Consider the following 14420-nt stretch of genomic DNA (forward strand, 5'->3'; position numbering starts at 1 on the left):
GGCAAAAAAAATGGGATGAAACACAATCACCTTTGAAGGACATTCAAAAATCAGTTTCGAAAACTTTCAAATGTGTTCTAAACCAGAGATATAACACATCTATTTTACATTGTCTCCGAATGAACAATATTGATCTTAACGAGAATAGACGGCTTGTCAACAACCATGAAACAGGTCTATGCTCATTCTGTGCTGTGCCGGAAACAACTCTCCACTATCTCACAAAATGTCCAGAATACTCACAAGAAAGGGAAAGGCTCTTACTTGAAATAAATGAAAGAGAATTGGATATAAAGAGACTTCTCAATTCAGCAGAGTACTCGCATCAAAAAGCTTTGGTATCCTTCGTAAGAAGGACCCAAAGATTCACATAGTATATTCGAGTCATTTTAAACATATTGTTAATTGAAACAATTGAACGTTGTATTAGTTCCATTCATATATGATATTGATATGTTTGTTGAGTCTTATAAACCCATGTTAGGAGAAAAAAGATATATATATATATATAATGATATACGTGTTAGATATGAATGTGTTAGATATGAATGCATTACATATATGTCTTCCGTATGATCTTATTAATTTGTAAACATTTGATATATTGAACAAACTATGAGATGTGAAAATTAACCCAATGCACGATAACTGCACAAGACTCAGAACGTTTGTTTTGTCTCGAACCTAACCATTTGTATTAACATAGAGCTATTTTGAAACTCGGTTGAAGGAGATCACTTCGTCAACAGACATCACACAGCCTTGACTGGTATTGGGGGGGCCTAAGGCTACGCATGCGCATCATGCAGTAGCTGAGAAACCTGATCAATGTACCGATCCGGGCTTGGCCAGAAAATACATCATAAGTGGTTAAGTGATTTGTGATGACAGTCTGTTGTGAATCTCCAAAATTGCGCGAATAATGCAGCGCCGTACCTGACTTTTACTGAATTGATTTAAGTACAGAAAAAATTATAAATAAAATTACCGCAAATTATGCTGGCGCAAATATTCACTACTGAATGACACGCGCCGTATAAGCTAAAACAACAACAACAACAACATTCGCGGTTTCTACAAATTCAAAACGGTATGTAATTTTTGACCCTGTTTTTAGCTACCTTTATAGCCGTTTCATTAAATTAGAAGCAACTTTCTGGTAAATTTTCTGTTGCAGAAGTACGTGAAGCTTAGAAATGGATGGGGAAAACGTTTTTGGTCAACTAAGACGGATCGCAAGAAACGTTCAAAATGAGAGCGCTCTCGCTGAGGAGCGGATGAAAAGGCCAGTTGCTCTTCGTTCAAGCGGGGACTCCGCCCGCCCAGTTCTGCGACGAATGCAAGCAGATGCCCATAACGTGAAGGTAGGGAGTGTACACTGGCACTTTACTGTGTTAGCTGTAGTAGATCTAGGCCTATACTATTACTAATTCACTTCGCACTAACGTTAACGTTAGTAGTGCGAGTGACTGTCACTAGATTTATATTTTGTCAGTCATGTCAGTGACTGAGCCAGATTGGATTTTGGCTTGAAATTTAAATTGATATTTTATTAACTTATTAAGGACAAGTTAGTACATGTAACTAACATGAATGATGAGGTTGAATTGAATAAAAAGAGAAAAATACAACAAACATAACACTGAAAATTTCATCAAAATCAAATGTAAAATGAGAGGCCAAATCGTGGTTTTGGGAACCACTCGTAGATTTGTTTACGCGCACTTGTGTACAAAGTGAATGGAGGTGGAAATAGGGAACCATGCGTGTTACTGAATAAAGCGCTGCTGTATGAAGTGAACGGTGGTTCCCTATATCACGATCAAATGTAAAATGAGAAAGTTATGACATTTAAAGTTTTGCTTAAATAATTTCACAAAACACCAACAGTTGTGCACATCCTGGTCAATATGTAAATGAGGAGACTGATGTCGACGTCATCCACTCACTATTTTGTATTTTATAATTTTATGAAGTATGAAATATTCAAATTTTTTCCTCGACCTTGTCAAGTGAATCAATGATTAATTCCTGATGTTCGTGCAGGCTCCACTTCACTACCGCTCAGCGAAAAAAATACACGGGGGCGGCAGGCGAATTCGCTCCGGAAATGCCTAAACTAAGTCGCCCTCGAAATCTTCCAAAATCGTGCTTTCGAGGGCCAACATAAAATCTTAATGTCGCCCCCCACAAAAAATTATTGCCGAGCGATAACAACTCAGCAGCCCACGAGCGCCATATGCTCGAGCTCCGCTTACCATTTATAAATAATCCAAAATCTGCACTCAAAATCATGAACAAGCCTTGAAAATAGCGAGGAGCACAATTTCATATTCCTAAGTTGCGTCTTTTTTCCTGTACCACGTTTTCCATACAAATGGTACGAAAAGAAAAATCAACGTAACGGTCGGGAAATGGTTGCATGTATAGGGGTCCATTATGACTACCACCATGTGCAATTTCTGATGCACATTTTCCCCTACATATCACAATTCTGTGATAAAATTATTTTAAAAGCTTAATTTCTTACTTTACACCCTAATTTCACTCCATATCCATCCTCCAGGCAAGTTAGCCTCAAAATTGGTGATTTAGAGCCAACATGGAGTTCCTCACATGTACAAATAATTCGCTGCCGATTTCAAAACATCGCATGCTCGAGGGTCTGATTTTGATGAAATTTTCAGTGTTATGCTAGTTTGATTTTTATTTATTTATTCAATTAAAAATTTTCTGGGGTGGACTTGACCTTTAAGGAAAATCCAAACCGAGTTAGACAGATAGAATTAGAATAAGATTTTGGTTTTCATAAGACATAACTGTAACACTAACAGTTCTTAGAATAAGAATTAAAAATAATATATAATAGAACCTCACAGGAACGTAAAATAATGATTTCTAACATTTCTCCCTTTGCTCGTCTTCCTTATAATAGCGTGAAGCTGGAAACATACAATCCCATCTGCCTCCATCATCAGAGTTCAACAAACTTCTTGATTCTTGCAGTCAGCTGTGTGATGCCTACAGGTCAAAGGTCAATCTCCTTGAAGGGTATCTTCAGCAGTATGGCTACCAGCCACAGCCAAGTAAAGTTAAAGGTAAAGCAAATTTGAAAAGAAGAACTTTATGTAATCTTTAAAGATTGAAATGCGATATGGGCATAGCAAATTTGCAATAGAATTTATTATAAAACGGGTTTAAGGATGTAGCCAATGGTGAGTGCGTATTCAAGTCACGTGTTCATGCTTTAATTATGCGCAACCTTCCAGTCGTGCATTTTTCGTGCAGCACTGTGCATTTTTTGTGCAGCACTATGCAATTTTTGTGCAGCATTAGTTCCAATAGCACGTAAAAACTGATACGCGTTCAGTAAAAGAGGCTGGCTAGGATTTTGACGCGCTTACTTAGGCGCGCATAGTAGATACGCCTGTGATGTCATAATTGATAGTCTTGTGATCTCTTCGTCTGTGCGATCGTACACAAGTTGGAGGGATTTGAACAAGATTTCCATGAAAAATTCTTTTTGCTGACCCGTTTTATAAAACAATTAATGCACATTTTAAGATTCGTGATGTTAGTGACGATGCGAGCAACTCTCGGGCATTCACAATATTATGCAAAAGCACTCGGCGCAAGCGCCTCTTGCTTTCGCATAATTGTAAATACCCTCGAGTGTGCTGCATCGTCATAACACACTCATAAATGTGCATTAATTGTATACAAGTGATTTGCTGATAGTAACTTTGTTATAGAAATTGTGCATTTGTTTTAACAACAAGTCTACATGTATGTATATGAAATTGAACCAATGTTATAACTGTATACCAGTCATGAGATCAACTCTGTAAAAAGTGTTTGATTTTATGAATCGATAAAAGGTCTTTACAATGCAGTAAGAGACACTCACACTATACATGTGGAAATATATACATTGTAGTGTTGTTTACACAGAGATGGATATACCTTCAGATAGACGATGTTGGATGCAGTCAAGTTTTGTTGAGTATATCATACAAGTACGAAGTTTCAGACTTTAAAAAAAATGGGGACTTTATTGTTTCTTTTTTTGCTGAAGAAAATAATGCAGTTTTTGCATACTTAGTTTTTCCTGATTTAGTCCAAATGCTTCTTGGTCTTAATCACTAGTTTGTCAGAAATTGCCTTTGTGGTATTACATGTAGGACCCAGGTGACAGAATGGGGATATATACATGTACATACATGTAGTTCAAATCAATTCAATTCAATTTTAGTTTATTACTTAGATATAAAACATGATACAATGCTGTAGTCCGAAGACTAATTGTGCAATGTTAACATTGAATATTATTTACATTAGAAGATTGTACATTTACACATAAAATTATTCAACTTTGAATGAGAAAATAGTTAGTTGATTGAGACATGAATAAGTGAGATTTTATTAGATAATACCAGCCTGGGATTGTGTATTGGGAAAAAACTGAAACTTTTTAAGATTATATTTTTAAAAAAGTGATAATGAAATAAAAGTATTACAATCTGATTAAATCATGGTACAAGTGCTGTTCACACTGTTCATGTTTTGTTCATATTTATTCTTAGGGCTTCCTGTTCTTCGTTCCATTGAGAAAGAAGCAGTTGGGACTGGATCACAACATCCAGAGGGAGACCTTTCTGCTACCTCTGCAAATGATGCTGAGGAAATGAAAGAAAATGTGTAAGTTCTGCATGCCTACTGCTATTTAATAACTGCATGTACAATGTACTTTGAATAGGAATTGGTCCAGGAATTCTGCTTTTGTTTCAGTTCGTCCAAAATTTAAGAGTGTCAACTGTGACGAAACACATGAAATACAATTATAACACAATTCTAGGTCAAACGTACAAAGTTCTGAATGAAAGAAACTCTGGGAGAAAATGAAAAAAAGAGGAAAAATTATTATGAGAAAAGGGATGGAAAGAAGCAATATAACAAAATTTGATAGATATTGGTCATGAAATGAGAAAGTTATGTAGATCTGAAAAATCTCAATTTGCTCTATATGATAATCTTTAATGTGGCAGTATTGCTTCATAATTAGCAGTTTAGTAGTAGAATTTTCATGAACTCAACACACTGCAATGATAATGTATCTTGTTTTAGCTTAGGAGTCAGGCTGTACATTTTGAGAGGGAGGGGGGGGGGGCAAAATCACCCTCTCCCCTGTAGTAACAGAGTATTTCTTTCACTCACTCACACACACCTCTCACAATACATCATTTCCAGTACCGGTATGTTAACCAATGAACAATCAATATGAAAAAATTAGGTTTATTGACTATTTGTATCCTGGCGCAGACCAACGACTCCATCCAACAAGCCTAACCTGGGATCTTCCTGGAAAGGGGGAACACCTCGACTGGAAGATTTTGGATTGAGCAGAGGCTTCCTGGATCAGGTGTCAAGGAGCAAGCACCAGGACAACAAAGATCCTCAAGAAGCTGCAGAGAAGCTTCCTCAAACTAAACCTGTTGACAAACTCAAGTAAGCTGCGATCCATTTACTCTGATGGCATAGACATTTTAAATTGTGTTTTTTTATTTTTTGAATGTAATACTCTTGTCACACTTGGCAAGTTTCACCTTGGTACACCTGGGTAACCTTATCACCTTGTTGGAATGTTTTATACTGCCCCACTCTTTGACAAAAAAGAAGCAAAATTATAAACAAAAGCATAATTTGTGTAAATGAGCAAAATATGTACATTCCATTTGCAAAGGTGCCAATGTGTTATGATCTTTAATGATAATAGTAATAGGCATTTGTATAGTGCCATCTATTTAGAAACAGTATTCTGAGGCGCATTGTTATTGTTATTACTCCAGCGGCTTTAGCTCAAGCTGCCTTTCAGCGCTCGTGCATTCAAGGAATGAATCCTGCCGTTACCCATTCTACTCACCTGGGTAGAGTGCGGCACAGTGTGGATAAATTTCTTGCTGAAGGAAAAACATGCCATGGCTAGGATTCAAACCCACGACCCTCTGTTTTAAAGGCAAGAGTCAGAACCACTAGACCATGATGCGCCCACCAGCAATAATATCATAGCAGGAAGAGTGTTTATCTGTGAAATCTGGCCTGGGGGGAGAACTAGATTTACAAAATCACTCAAATTGAAAATTCTCTTTTCGTTGATAAGTCACTTACTTCTGTAGTCAAAGAAGGGCAAAAGCCGCAATATAAAATAAACCATTACCACAAGGTGCGATTGATATGTCATTGGTTTGAATGTTACTGCAAGGGTAATTAGCCATGCAGTAACATTTAAACCAATGACATATCAATTTGCTGATGTACCTTGTTCATCTGCAAAGGAGGGTCGGGTCGGGGGTTGACTTCTTCAAAAATTGTTGTTTCCGTGTGTTAAATACTGTGTCATTGGCCAATATAAAGTTCACTTTGACCGTTTTATTTGGAAAAACTAAATCATTCTACACACTAAATGTATCATCAGTATAAAAAAACATACCTTATATGGACTTCCAAAATGTTTTGTTTTATTGTTTTTTTTATGAAAGAATGACAAAAATGTGTTCTTATTTCAATCAAATATCAGACATGCTACACCAGCTAAGAACCCACACTTAGCTTTGCCAGAGGTTGGAGGCACTCCGAAACTGGAAGACTTTGGTCTGAGCTCCAACTTTCTTGAAAATATCTCCAAGAAGAATCTTCATAATCAGCAAAGGCATGCTGCAATGCAAGGAGGCACCCAGCTTAGTTCCACTTACAACAGCAAGTAAGTACCATAACATGTAGAGTAAAAGCAATAAAGTTATCATTTTATCTTTAGAAAATTGTACATTTATGATATGGATACATGCAGTATCTTGGGGCATTTTCAGCAAAAGGCTCAAGGAGGATTTACGTCAAGATTTTGTCTTCTGACAAGTTCAGGAGAGTGTTTCATCAACTTATGTGTATTGTTTTCTACAATTTATATACATCATACACGTATATATGTGATATGGTTTCTCTTCAAAGTGCTTTTAACATCGCTCAGAACATTGTTCGGATGATAAGCCACTGTATTTTGAACTGTTGTGTTTTTGTTATTGCATAATAATTTAGTAATCACCTCTACACATTCATCTTCTTTTTCTTATATTTGCCAGACAAATGGAAAGAGCCCGGTCACCTGTCGGTGCCCCAACCCAGGCCAATGCATGCCCGTTCACTCCTATCGGGGTGACAACCACACCCTCAGCCAGAGTCACCGTGACCCCTGGGATCTTTGGGGGAAATGAGTTCCCAGAGGAGACTCCCACCAAGTTTATAGGTAGGTTACAGGTTCAAATGGATTTTATTCCTACATGTGCATGCAGTACAAAATACATGATGGAGGGGGGGGGGATATTGGTTCCTACCTGACTACAGTACAGTTTGAAGCAAAAATTTCAAATCTTATTGATGTATGAGTCAGGGTACCCTGGTTAGTACCCCCCCAAAAAAAAAAAAAAATTGTGCATTTCCTATCTTTGTAAATAGTTTCATTCTTATATTCTACAGAGATAAAGCAAGCTATTTATACTATCTTTTCTCAAAGGTAAAAAAAATAGTAGTTGCAGCAAACAATTATTTCATGAGAAAGTCTTTAAGATCAAGGTTAATTGTCACCATATTATCATATATCTAGATCTGGTACACTAATGTAAACTTACCTTTGTGAAATCATGAAATCTTAGCTCAAACCTGATAGTTCTGACAATCACTAACATAGAAATGCATAGGTGGGACAGTGTATTCATATTGCTTGGAGAAATACCCGACATTTGATGGAACTCTGTGCTTATTTTACTAATTTCTCAGCAATTACATGTTTTCTGCCAGAGCCACTTGGCACATATTTTTTATTCATACATACAAACACTTGGGTGGTAATTTTATTGGATTCTGTTCCAACTCATTTTGAGATCGTTACCACAACTGGGGGGTGTTTCACAAAGATTTAAGCATGACTTAAGTCGCACTTAAATGCCGACGCGTACATGATATGCAACGCGCGATCTTATTGATAAATACGCATTAGTGCTCGTCCCCATGACACGATCTGACCAATGCGGTCAAGCCTTTCATACCGTACGCAACTCGGTATTTAAGTGCGACTCTAAGTCATACTTAAATCTTTGTGAAGCACCCCCTGGTGTTTATTTTTAATGAACCCCTTTCTTGTTAATCAGACATGGCTTGTGATCTTCCTCGTGGTCATGCTGGACATACCAATGACTCCAGTGGATACCAGGGAGCCAAGAAGTCTCTCCAATACAAATCATCAAACAAGAATGGTTCTGCATCTGTACTGGATGCCATTCCAAGCAATCTAACAGAGGTAAGAGCACAGTACATGAAGATTGTTTGACGGAAGATGTTCCTTCTAGGGCCCGTTGCAGAAAGAGTTGCAATCAATCGCAACTCTAAAAAATCATTTGCAACTTGCTTTTCAACCAATCAACAGCGCGCATTTGGGACTTGCGGTTGAGTTTTTGACTTGCGTTTAAACGCAACTCTTTCTGCAACGGACCCCTGGGATCCGTAACACAAAGCTAAGCAATCATTGTAGAACATATTTTTATGATTTGTTGATTGACTACAATGTATAATAATGGCAATATTAATGAGTCAGAAAGAAGAGGATCGAGGGTATTTGAATTCCAGTTCATCGTGGCTTAGCCGTGAACCAGAATAGCCTGGCGGTTGAGTCGCTGCCCAGAAATCAGTAGATGGCGGGTTCGAATCCCACTGGTTACAATTTTTTCTGACTTATGATTTTCATTAAAGATCGAGCATGCGATCTTAATATATAGGAGTAATGCCGAAAAAATTTGTTTACAAATTATAATTTCCTCCTATTAAAAGCCTCATTCACTAATGTATAATAAATCACAAAAATCAAGCCTAAGTGTAATCTCTAAGCTTTGTGTTATAGAACCTTGATCGGATGCAAGTCCAGTGTGTGGGTAATATTTATTAATGACTATGGCTTTGTAAGTCCCCTCCCCCCCTGTAAATGATATGTCTGAATCATGAAAAAAAAAATTGCTGTGAAATGTCATTGTTCCTTTCAAGTCTCGCACATCTTGCCCCCATGTCTGACAAAACAAAAAATAATTGAGGGCTAATAGGCTGGTTAAAATTAGGTTTGCAAGGATCAAGGAAAAATATGTATCGAGACCACAAATCAGAATATGTGTGTCTTCATTCATTGATGTATAGCAGAAGATAAATGTCATCCAATGCATATATTACACATAAATTAGCACAATCAGTTAAAACAATGAATTTAAAACAACTGAGTATGTAGTTTTGTAGATTATTTTATGGGGAATGCAAATTTTTTAGTAGTCAACTGCCTGAATCTTAACTCCTCACATGCGCCATCATCTATTAAAGTAACCTAGCAATAATTATGACTAATTTTTTTGTGTGTCAATGAATAGGGACTTTTCGCATTTACTACATGTACGAGGAAACTCTCTTCAACGCATCAATTCCTTTGAAAATGCAATCAAAATCACAATGGAGAGCTGAGAGGTTTTCGTCAAAAGTTTGTGGACTGGGACAGCGGATTATCTGAAGATTTGCACCAGACAAACAATTGCAAATATGTCGTCCAGAGATTCCGTCCTGTTCCACCAACTTTTGACAAAGCCTCTCAGCTCTTTATTGTGATTTGACTTGCATTTTCAAAGAAATTGGTGTGTTACTGCGTTGTACTTGTATAGAGTTTCCCCCATAGTGAATGCAAAAAGTCCAGATTGTCATGTCAGATCTCTTATACGGGATATATTATACAAATATACCAGGCTTTGAGTAAGTATAGCGGGAATTATTTTCAGAGGTTGGACTGGCATTACTATTTTTCCCGAGGGGCGAAGGCCCGAGAGAAAAATACTAATTTGGCCAGTACAACCGAGGATAAATATATAGAACAATAGTCTATCTACTGTTGTACACGTAGGTCATCTTTTCTTAACGCGTTGCGCAGACTGATCTACTTTTCCCGAAACCACGTGCTTAGCGGAACACGGATTTGTACCTGCGCCGTCCCTTCTCAGGATTTGCCCGGTAGATTCAACTCGCTGACCGGTGCGCCCGAGAGATTGCATGATCTGTGTCAATGATCTGTGACGCCAATGATGGAATAGTCAACTATTCCATCATTGACGTCACAGAATAGCACATTTTCTTTGGTGGGCGTTTCATTTTCGACATCATCGCAAAATAGTGAGAATATGTTTGGTCACATTATGCTATTCAAACCAATCAGCATACAGGATTTAATTTATGTAGCATTTCACATTAATTTACAATTCGAAACTTTGAATTTGCAGAATGATGACCAGTTTGGGACCCCTCAACCTCCGGAGCTTACAGCTAGATGGGATTTCACCTCTATCCAAGCACCAATCCCAAGCCAGCCAGAGTTCACCATGGCTTCAGACAAGCTACCAAACAAACCTGATATGTTTGCTAATCTGGGCCATCAAACCGATACACCTCCCACCCCAGAAATGACTGCCAAGTGGAATATTAGGTCAGTTGGTCCTTTGTGTGATTTTTACTTGTATTTCTTTTCTGTGGCTACAAATTTCACTATTTCAAGACAAAGCCACTTTTTGACAGGATGTATTTCTATATTACTCTGTAAATGGAAAACTAAATTTAAAAAGAGTGCTACAAATCTCCAAGCCAAGTGAAGGGGCATCAAAGCCAGTAAAAAGGGCATCCGCAGTATGAACTGTAATGGACTTAGATTAATTGATTCCCATACTTTATGGGATAGTGTGGGATTCAATAACAAAAGCTGATGTATTAGACCAGCTACTATGATGAGCTTGAAATTCTGCATGTGTTGGAGTTGAACATGCATAATCTTCAACTCCAGGGCATTAGTTTTTTGCCTGCTTCATGAACTGGATTTTGTAGGTTTATTTTTTATTTTTTGCTGAATTATTGTACCAAAGACCTTGTAAATAGGAAATTCTGCCATTCAGTGAGGTGATCAGCGTAAGATTTGAGAGGGGTAAAAATAACACATTATGCAGGTCCTGCTAAAGCCATCTACATATCACAAATAGCTTGAGTGGCTACCCTAGGTAAATAATAGATATCATTATAGTTATTTCAGCCTTTCTGTGTTTTTTACTCTGATCTTTCTTCTTGCAATCAGAACCAGCTCCAAAGCCTTTGGTGACCTTGCACCCTCTGAACCCTCTTTCATCATGGAGGAACCTGTCCGCCTGACCTCAAACGAACCCAAACAGACACCAGAGGAACCCCAGCGTCTCTACATCGAGAAACCACAGCCTTCCCTGGATGATATGCCGGAAACACCTCCTGGATTTTCTGGAAAGCTTGGCGACTCCAAGTCGTTTGATCTATCAAGGTTCATGGCTGATGAGATGCCAAAGACACCTGAGCTTACCATGTCTTACACCAGGTATAGATGAATTCTCCTTTAACCAGTTCACTACTGAATTATAAATGTCCTGTAGGCTTTGTATATGGTCCATCTGGGTCTAGTAGGCAATTGGTTTCCACAAAGAAGGAACCATGAATCTTGTCTGTTTGATCTACAGACAAGTTCCTTCCATGTCAGTCCAAGCATCTTTCAGACCAATTATAATATGTCTATATTCATATTTTTCTTGATGGTGTAGTTTCTCCCAAAATGAAATTACTATAACTATGTACTAATTCACTTGTGTTAGTTATTGTATGTTTTACTTGTGTACTGTATAATTATTATGAACATGTCTTGGTGGTTTAATTCTATGAAATATTAGCATAAAGAGTAAAATAAAATTGTTGCACATTTGTTAAATTAAAAGGTGAATTTCAAGACTTCAATATTTTGCATGTAGTGTAATAATTCACATTTTTTTTCTTTTGCCGTCTCTGATATTTCACAGATATGTTGATCCACGGATGCAACCTGCTAATGTGTCAAAGTCAGTTGTAGACACCATCCCTGAGAGACCTTCAGGTCACAACCATGCAGTGAAAGTGGAAGAACCTATGCAAAGCCAATATCCTGAACCTGAGGAGTATGTATACATTGAAATGAAAATAAAACAAATAATACACAGGGTCTCATGGCAATTTTGCCCCCGAAATGCCCTAAAGAGCCATGGAAAGTTCAAAAGAGCCTCTTAATATCCCCATTCACTGCCCTGTTATATCTTATCCAATGTTACAGATTTAGGCAGTAGGTTTTGAAAAATAAAATCTAAAAAATAATATTTTTTTTTTGCCTGTATTGAAATCATGTTGTGGATAACAGGAGGACAAAAAAAGGTCATCTAGTGAAATAGTGATATGAAACAAGTGCAATGGGAAAATATGAAAATGAATAAATAAATAAATGGTAGGAAGATGGGATGAAGTAATCTGATGTGGCAATTGAATTCGAATTGAGCCTGACAGACAGGCTTGGGGACTTAGATAAGCAATTTAACCCTAAATAGACTGGGCTAATTTGATGCTTAAGCAGATTAGGGGGAGCTGATTCAGCCCCCCCCCTCCCCTTATGATCTCTGCCATCGATTGCGCAATCGTGAAAAAAATTGGGATGAGTGTTACCCATAGCATAATCTACAAAATTATAAGATCAAAGTCTGTGAAAAATCTCATTGCTGATTTATAAGATATTGCCCAGAAAATGCAAATTTTTTATTCACATAGACTCTTTATAGGAATCCGATCAAATATACCTTTTTTTAAATAAATTGCGCATTGAGATCTGATTTGTGTTTTTACTGTTATTTTCATGCATGTACTTCTCCATAACTCTCTCTGTCATTCAGCATAGCCTTTGTTGCCATGGTAATGAATGATGAGTTCTCCAAGCAGTCATCTCACATGAAGAGAATCCTTCCTCTAACCCTAGTCAATGAGACCATCGACTGCATCAATACCATCCTCAACATCAAACACAAACGTGGTATGTAATATTTAATTCCAGAACTTTCTTCATGATGATCGCTATGAACTTCATCAGCAACAACTAAGCCTGAGTCGAATCAGTTTTAAAATTGGTGTTCGATCGATGTCATCGAGCGCCGGTGCAGATTTTAAAAAATCGGTGCATCAAAAAAAAAATGTGTTGGCCGGCCGATTCGTTTGGTTTATACAATCAATCATCATAATTAACAGAAATGTCCAACTAAACTATCGAATTAAAGCTGTTGAACACCGGTTTTCAAAATAATTGATATGACTCAGGCTTAGTAACAACGTACCCCTTAAATTTGCCTGCTCGGCAACCGGGCAGGTTGCACGTGGGTAATACCCACAAAATCACTCACTCACCATGCTTGGAATGATGTGGCAGTGCCTTTACTTTGTGATTGGAAAGAAAATACACTATATGCTGTTTGAATTTTCTGATACATTTTTGTCATCTAGGTGATGGTGTTTACTTGACCGATGAGGATGTCCAGATGCTGAGCCTGGGGTCAAAGTCTAAGGCCATGCTTCTTTTCCTCATCACCATCAAGAGACTTATGAGTGAGAAGCAGCCAGGCACATCAGAAGTATTATATTATCCAATCTTCTAAAGCAAAGCTAAGGTCATGCTTATCTTCCTTATCAGTATAAAGAGACTTCTGAGTGAGCCTGGCACATCAGGCCCTCTCTTACAAAAAGTTACGATTGATCCAATCAATCACAAATATGGATGGCCAGCAATGTCAACATCTAACATGCAAATTTGTTCAAAATATTTCCTAGATACGATGTATATTAATGCATTCATCGATCTCTTAAGACAAAATGGTAATTAGACCATCCAGGCATTAGATTACACCAAATGATAGAAAAGGTGATGGTTTGACCAAATGTTAATTTGACCAAATTGATAGTAGACAGAATGTGTTTAACCATGGTTGTGTTAGATGATCTGATAATTAGAGCATCTGCTAGTAGAAATAGGGGATACAAATCGTTTTCATTACTATCAAGACCTTTGGGTTGGAAGCAGCCAGGCAAAAGAAGAGAAAAGGAAAGTCAGCAATGACGAAAATAAAAGAATGTATGAGGAGAATTCTATGTCAAAACATTACTGGGGGTAACTCTTTATTGGAAATGTTCATTATCTGTACAGGGAAGTGTCCCATGATGCACCTACTCAGTGATTTTTTTTACAGATGCAAGGATTTCAGTAGCTTATAGCAATAATCATTTGAAATCATTGACTTCTTTTACTTCATGAAACAACCCCTTGATCTGTTTTTTTTTCCTGGAGTTATCAGGGAACTTGAAAAAAAAAATATTCTGAAAATAATCCTGAAACGAAAATGGGTAAATCCAACAATTTTCCCATAATTAGTTACCCAGTACCACCTAAGTACTAAAAAGTCAGACTTTCAGATTTTCATTTTTGTCTCACCTGCGAAGCAAAG

At 37.4% G+C, this 14420-nt stretch overlaps 1 protein-coding gene across 2 annotated transcripts; it reads left to right on the forward strand.

Moving 5' to 3' along the window:
• Window positions 1-1066: 1066 nt before the first annotated feature.
• LOC121413690 lies at window positions 1067-13785 on the forward strand. 2 transcript variants are annotated; one of them, XM_041606612.1, is made up of 12 exons: window positions 1073-1364; window positions 2936-3098; window positions 4584-4698; window positions 5320-5505; window positions 6575-6757; window positions 7134-7297; window positions 8199-8347; window positions 10350-10552; window positions 11189-11458; window positions 11931-12065; window positions 12825-12961; window positions 13426-13785. In XM_041606612.1, the coding sequence occupies exons 1-12, from the start codon at window positions 1197-1199 to the stop codon at window positions 13575-13577; spliced, it is 2025 nt and encodes a 674-aa protein (XP_041462546.1). In that variant the 5' UTR covers window positions 1073-1196; the 3' UTR covers window positions 13578-13785. The 2 variants fall into 2 exon arrangements, with proteins under 2 accessions (XP_041462545.1, XP_041462546.1); XM_041606611.1 differs by lacking the exons at window positions 12825-12961; window positions 13426-13785 and having other exon boundaries at window positions 1067-1090; window positions 1178-1364; window positions 11931-12192.
• Window positions 13786-14420: the final 635 nt, after the last annotated feature.

Source organism: Lytechinus variegatus, chromosome 4, assembly GCF_018143015.1.
Source record: "Lytechinus variegatus isolate NC3 chromosome 4, Lvar_3.0, whole genome shotgun sequence".
Taxonomy (NCBI): domain Eukaryota; kingdom Metazoa; phylum Echinodermata; class Echinoidea; order Temnopleuroida; family Toxopneustidae; genus Lytechinus; species Lytechinus variegatus.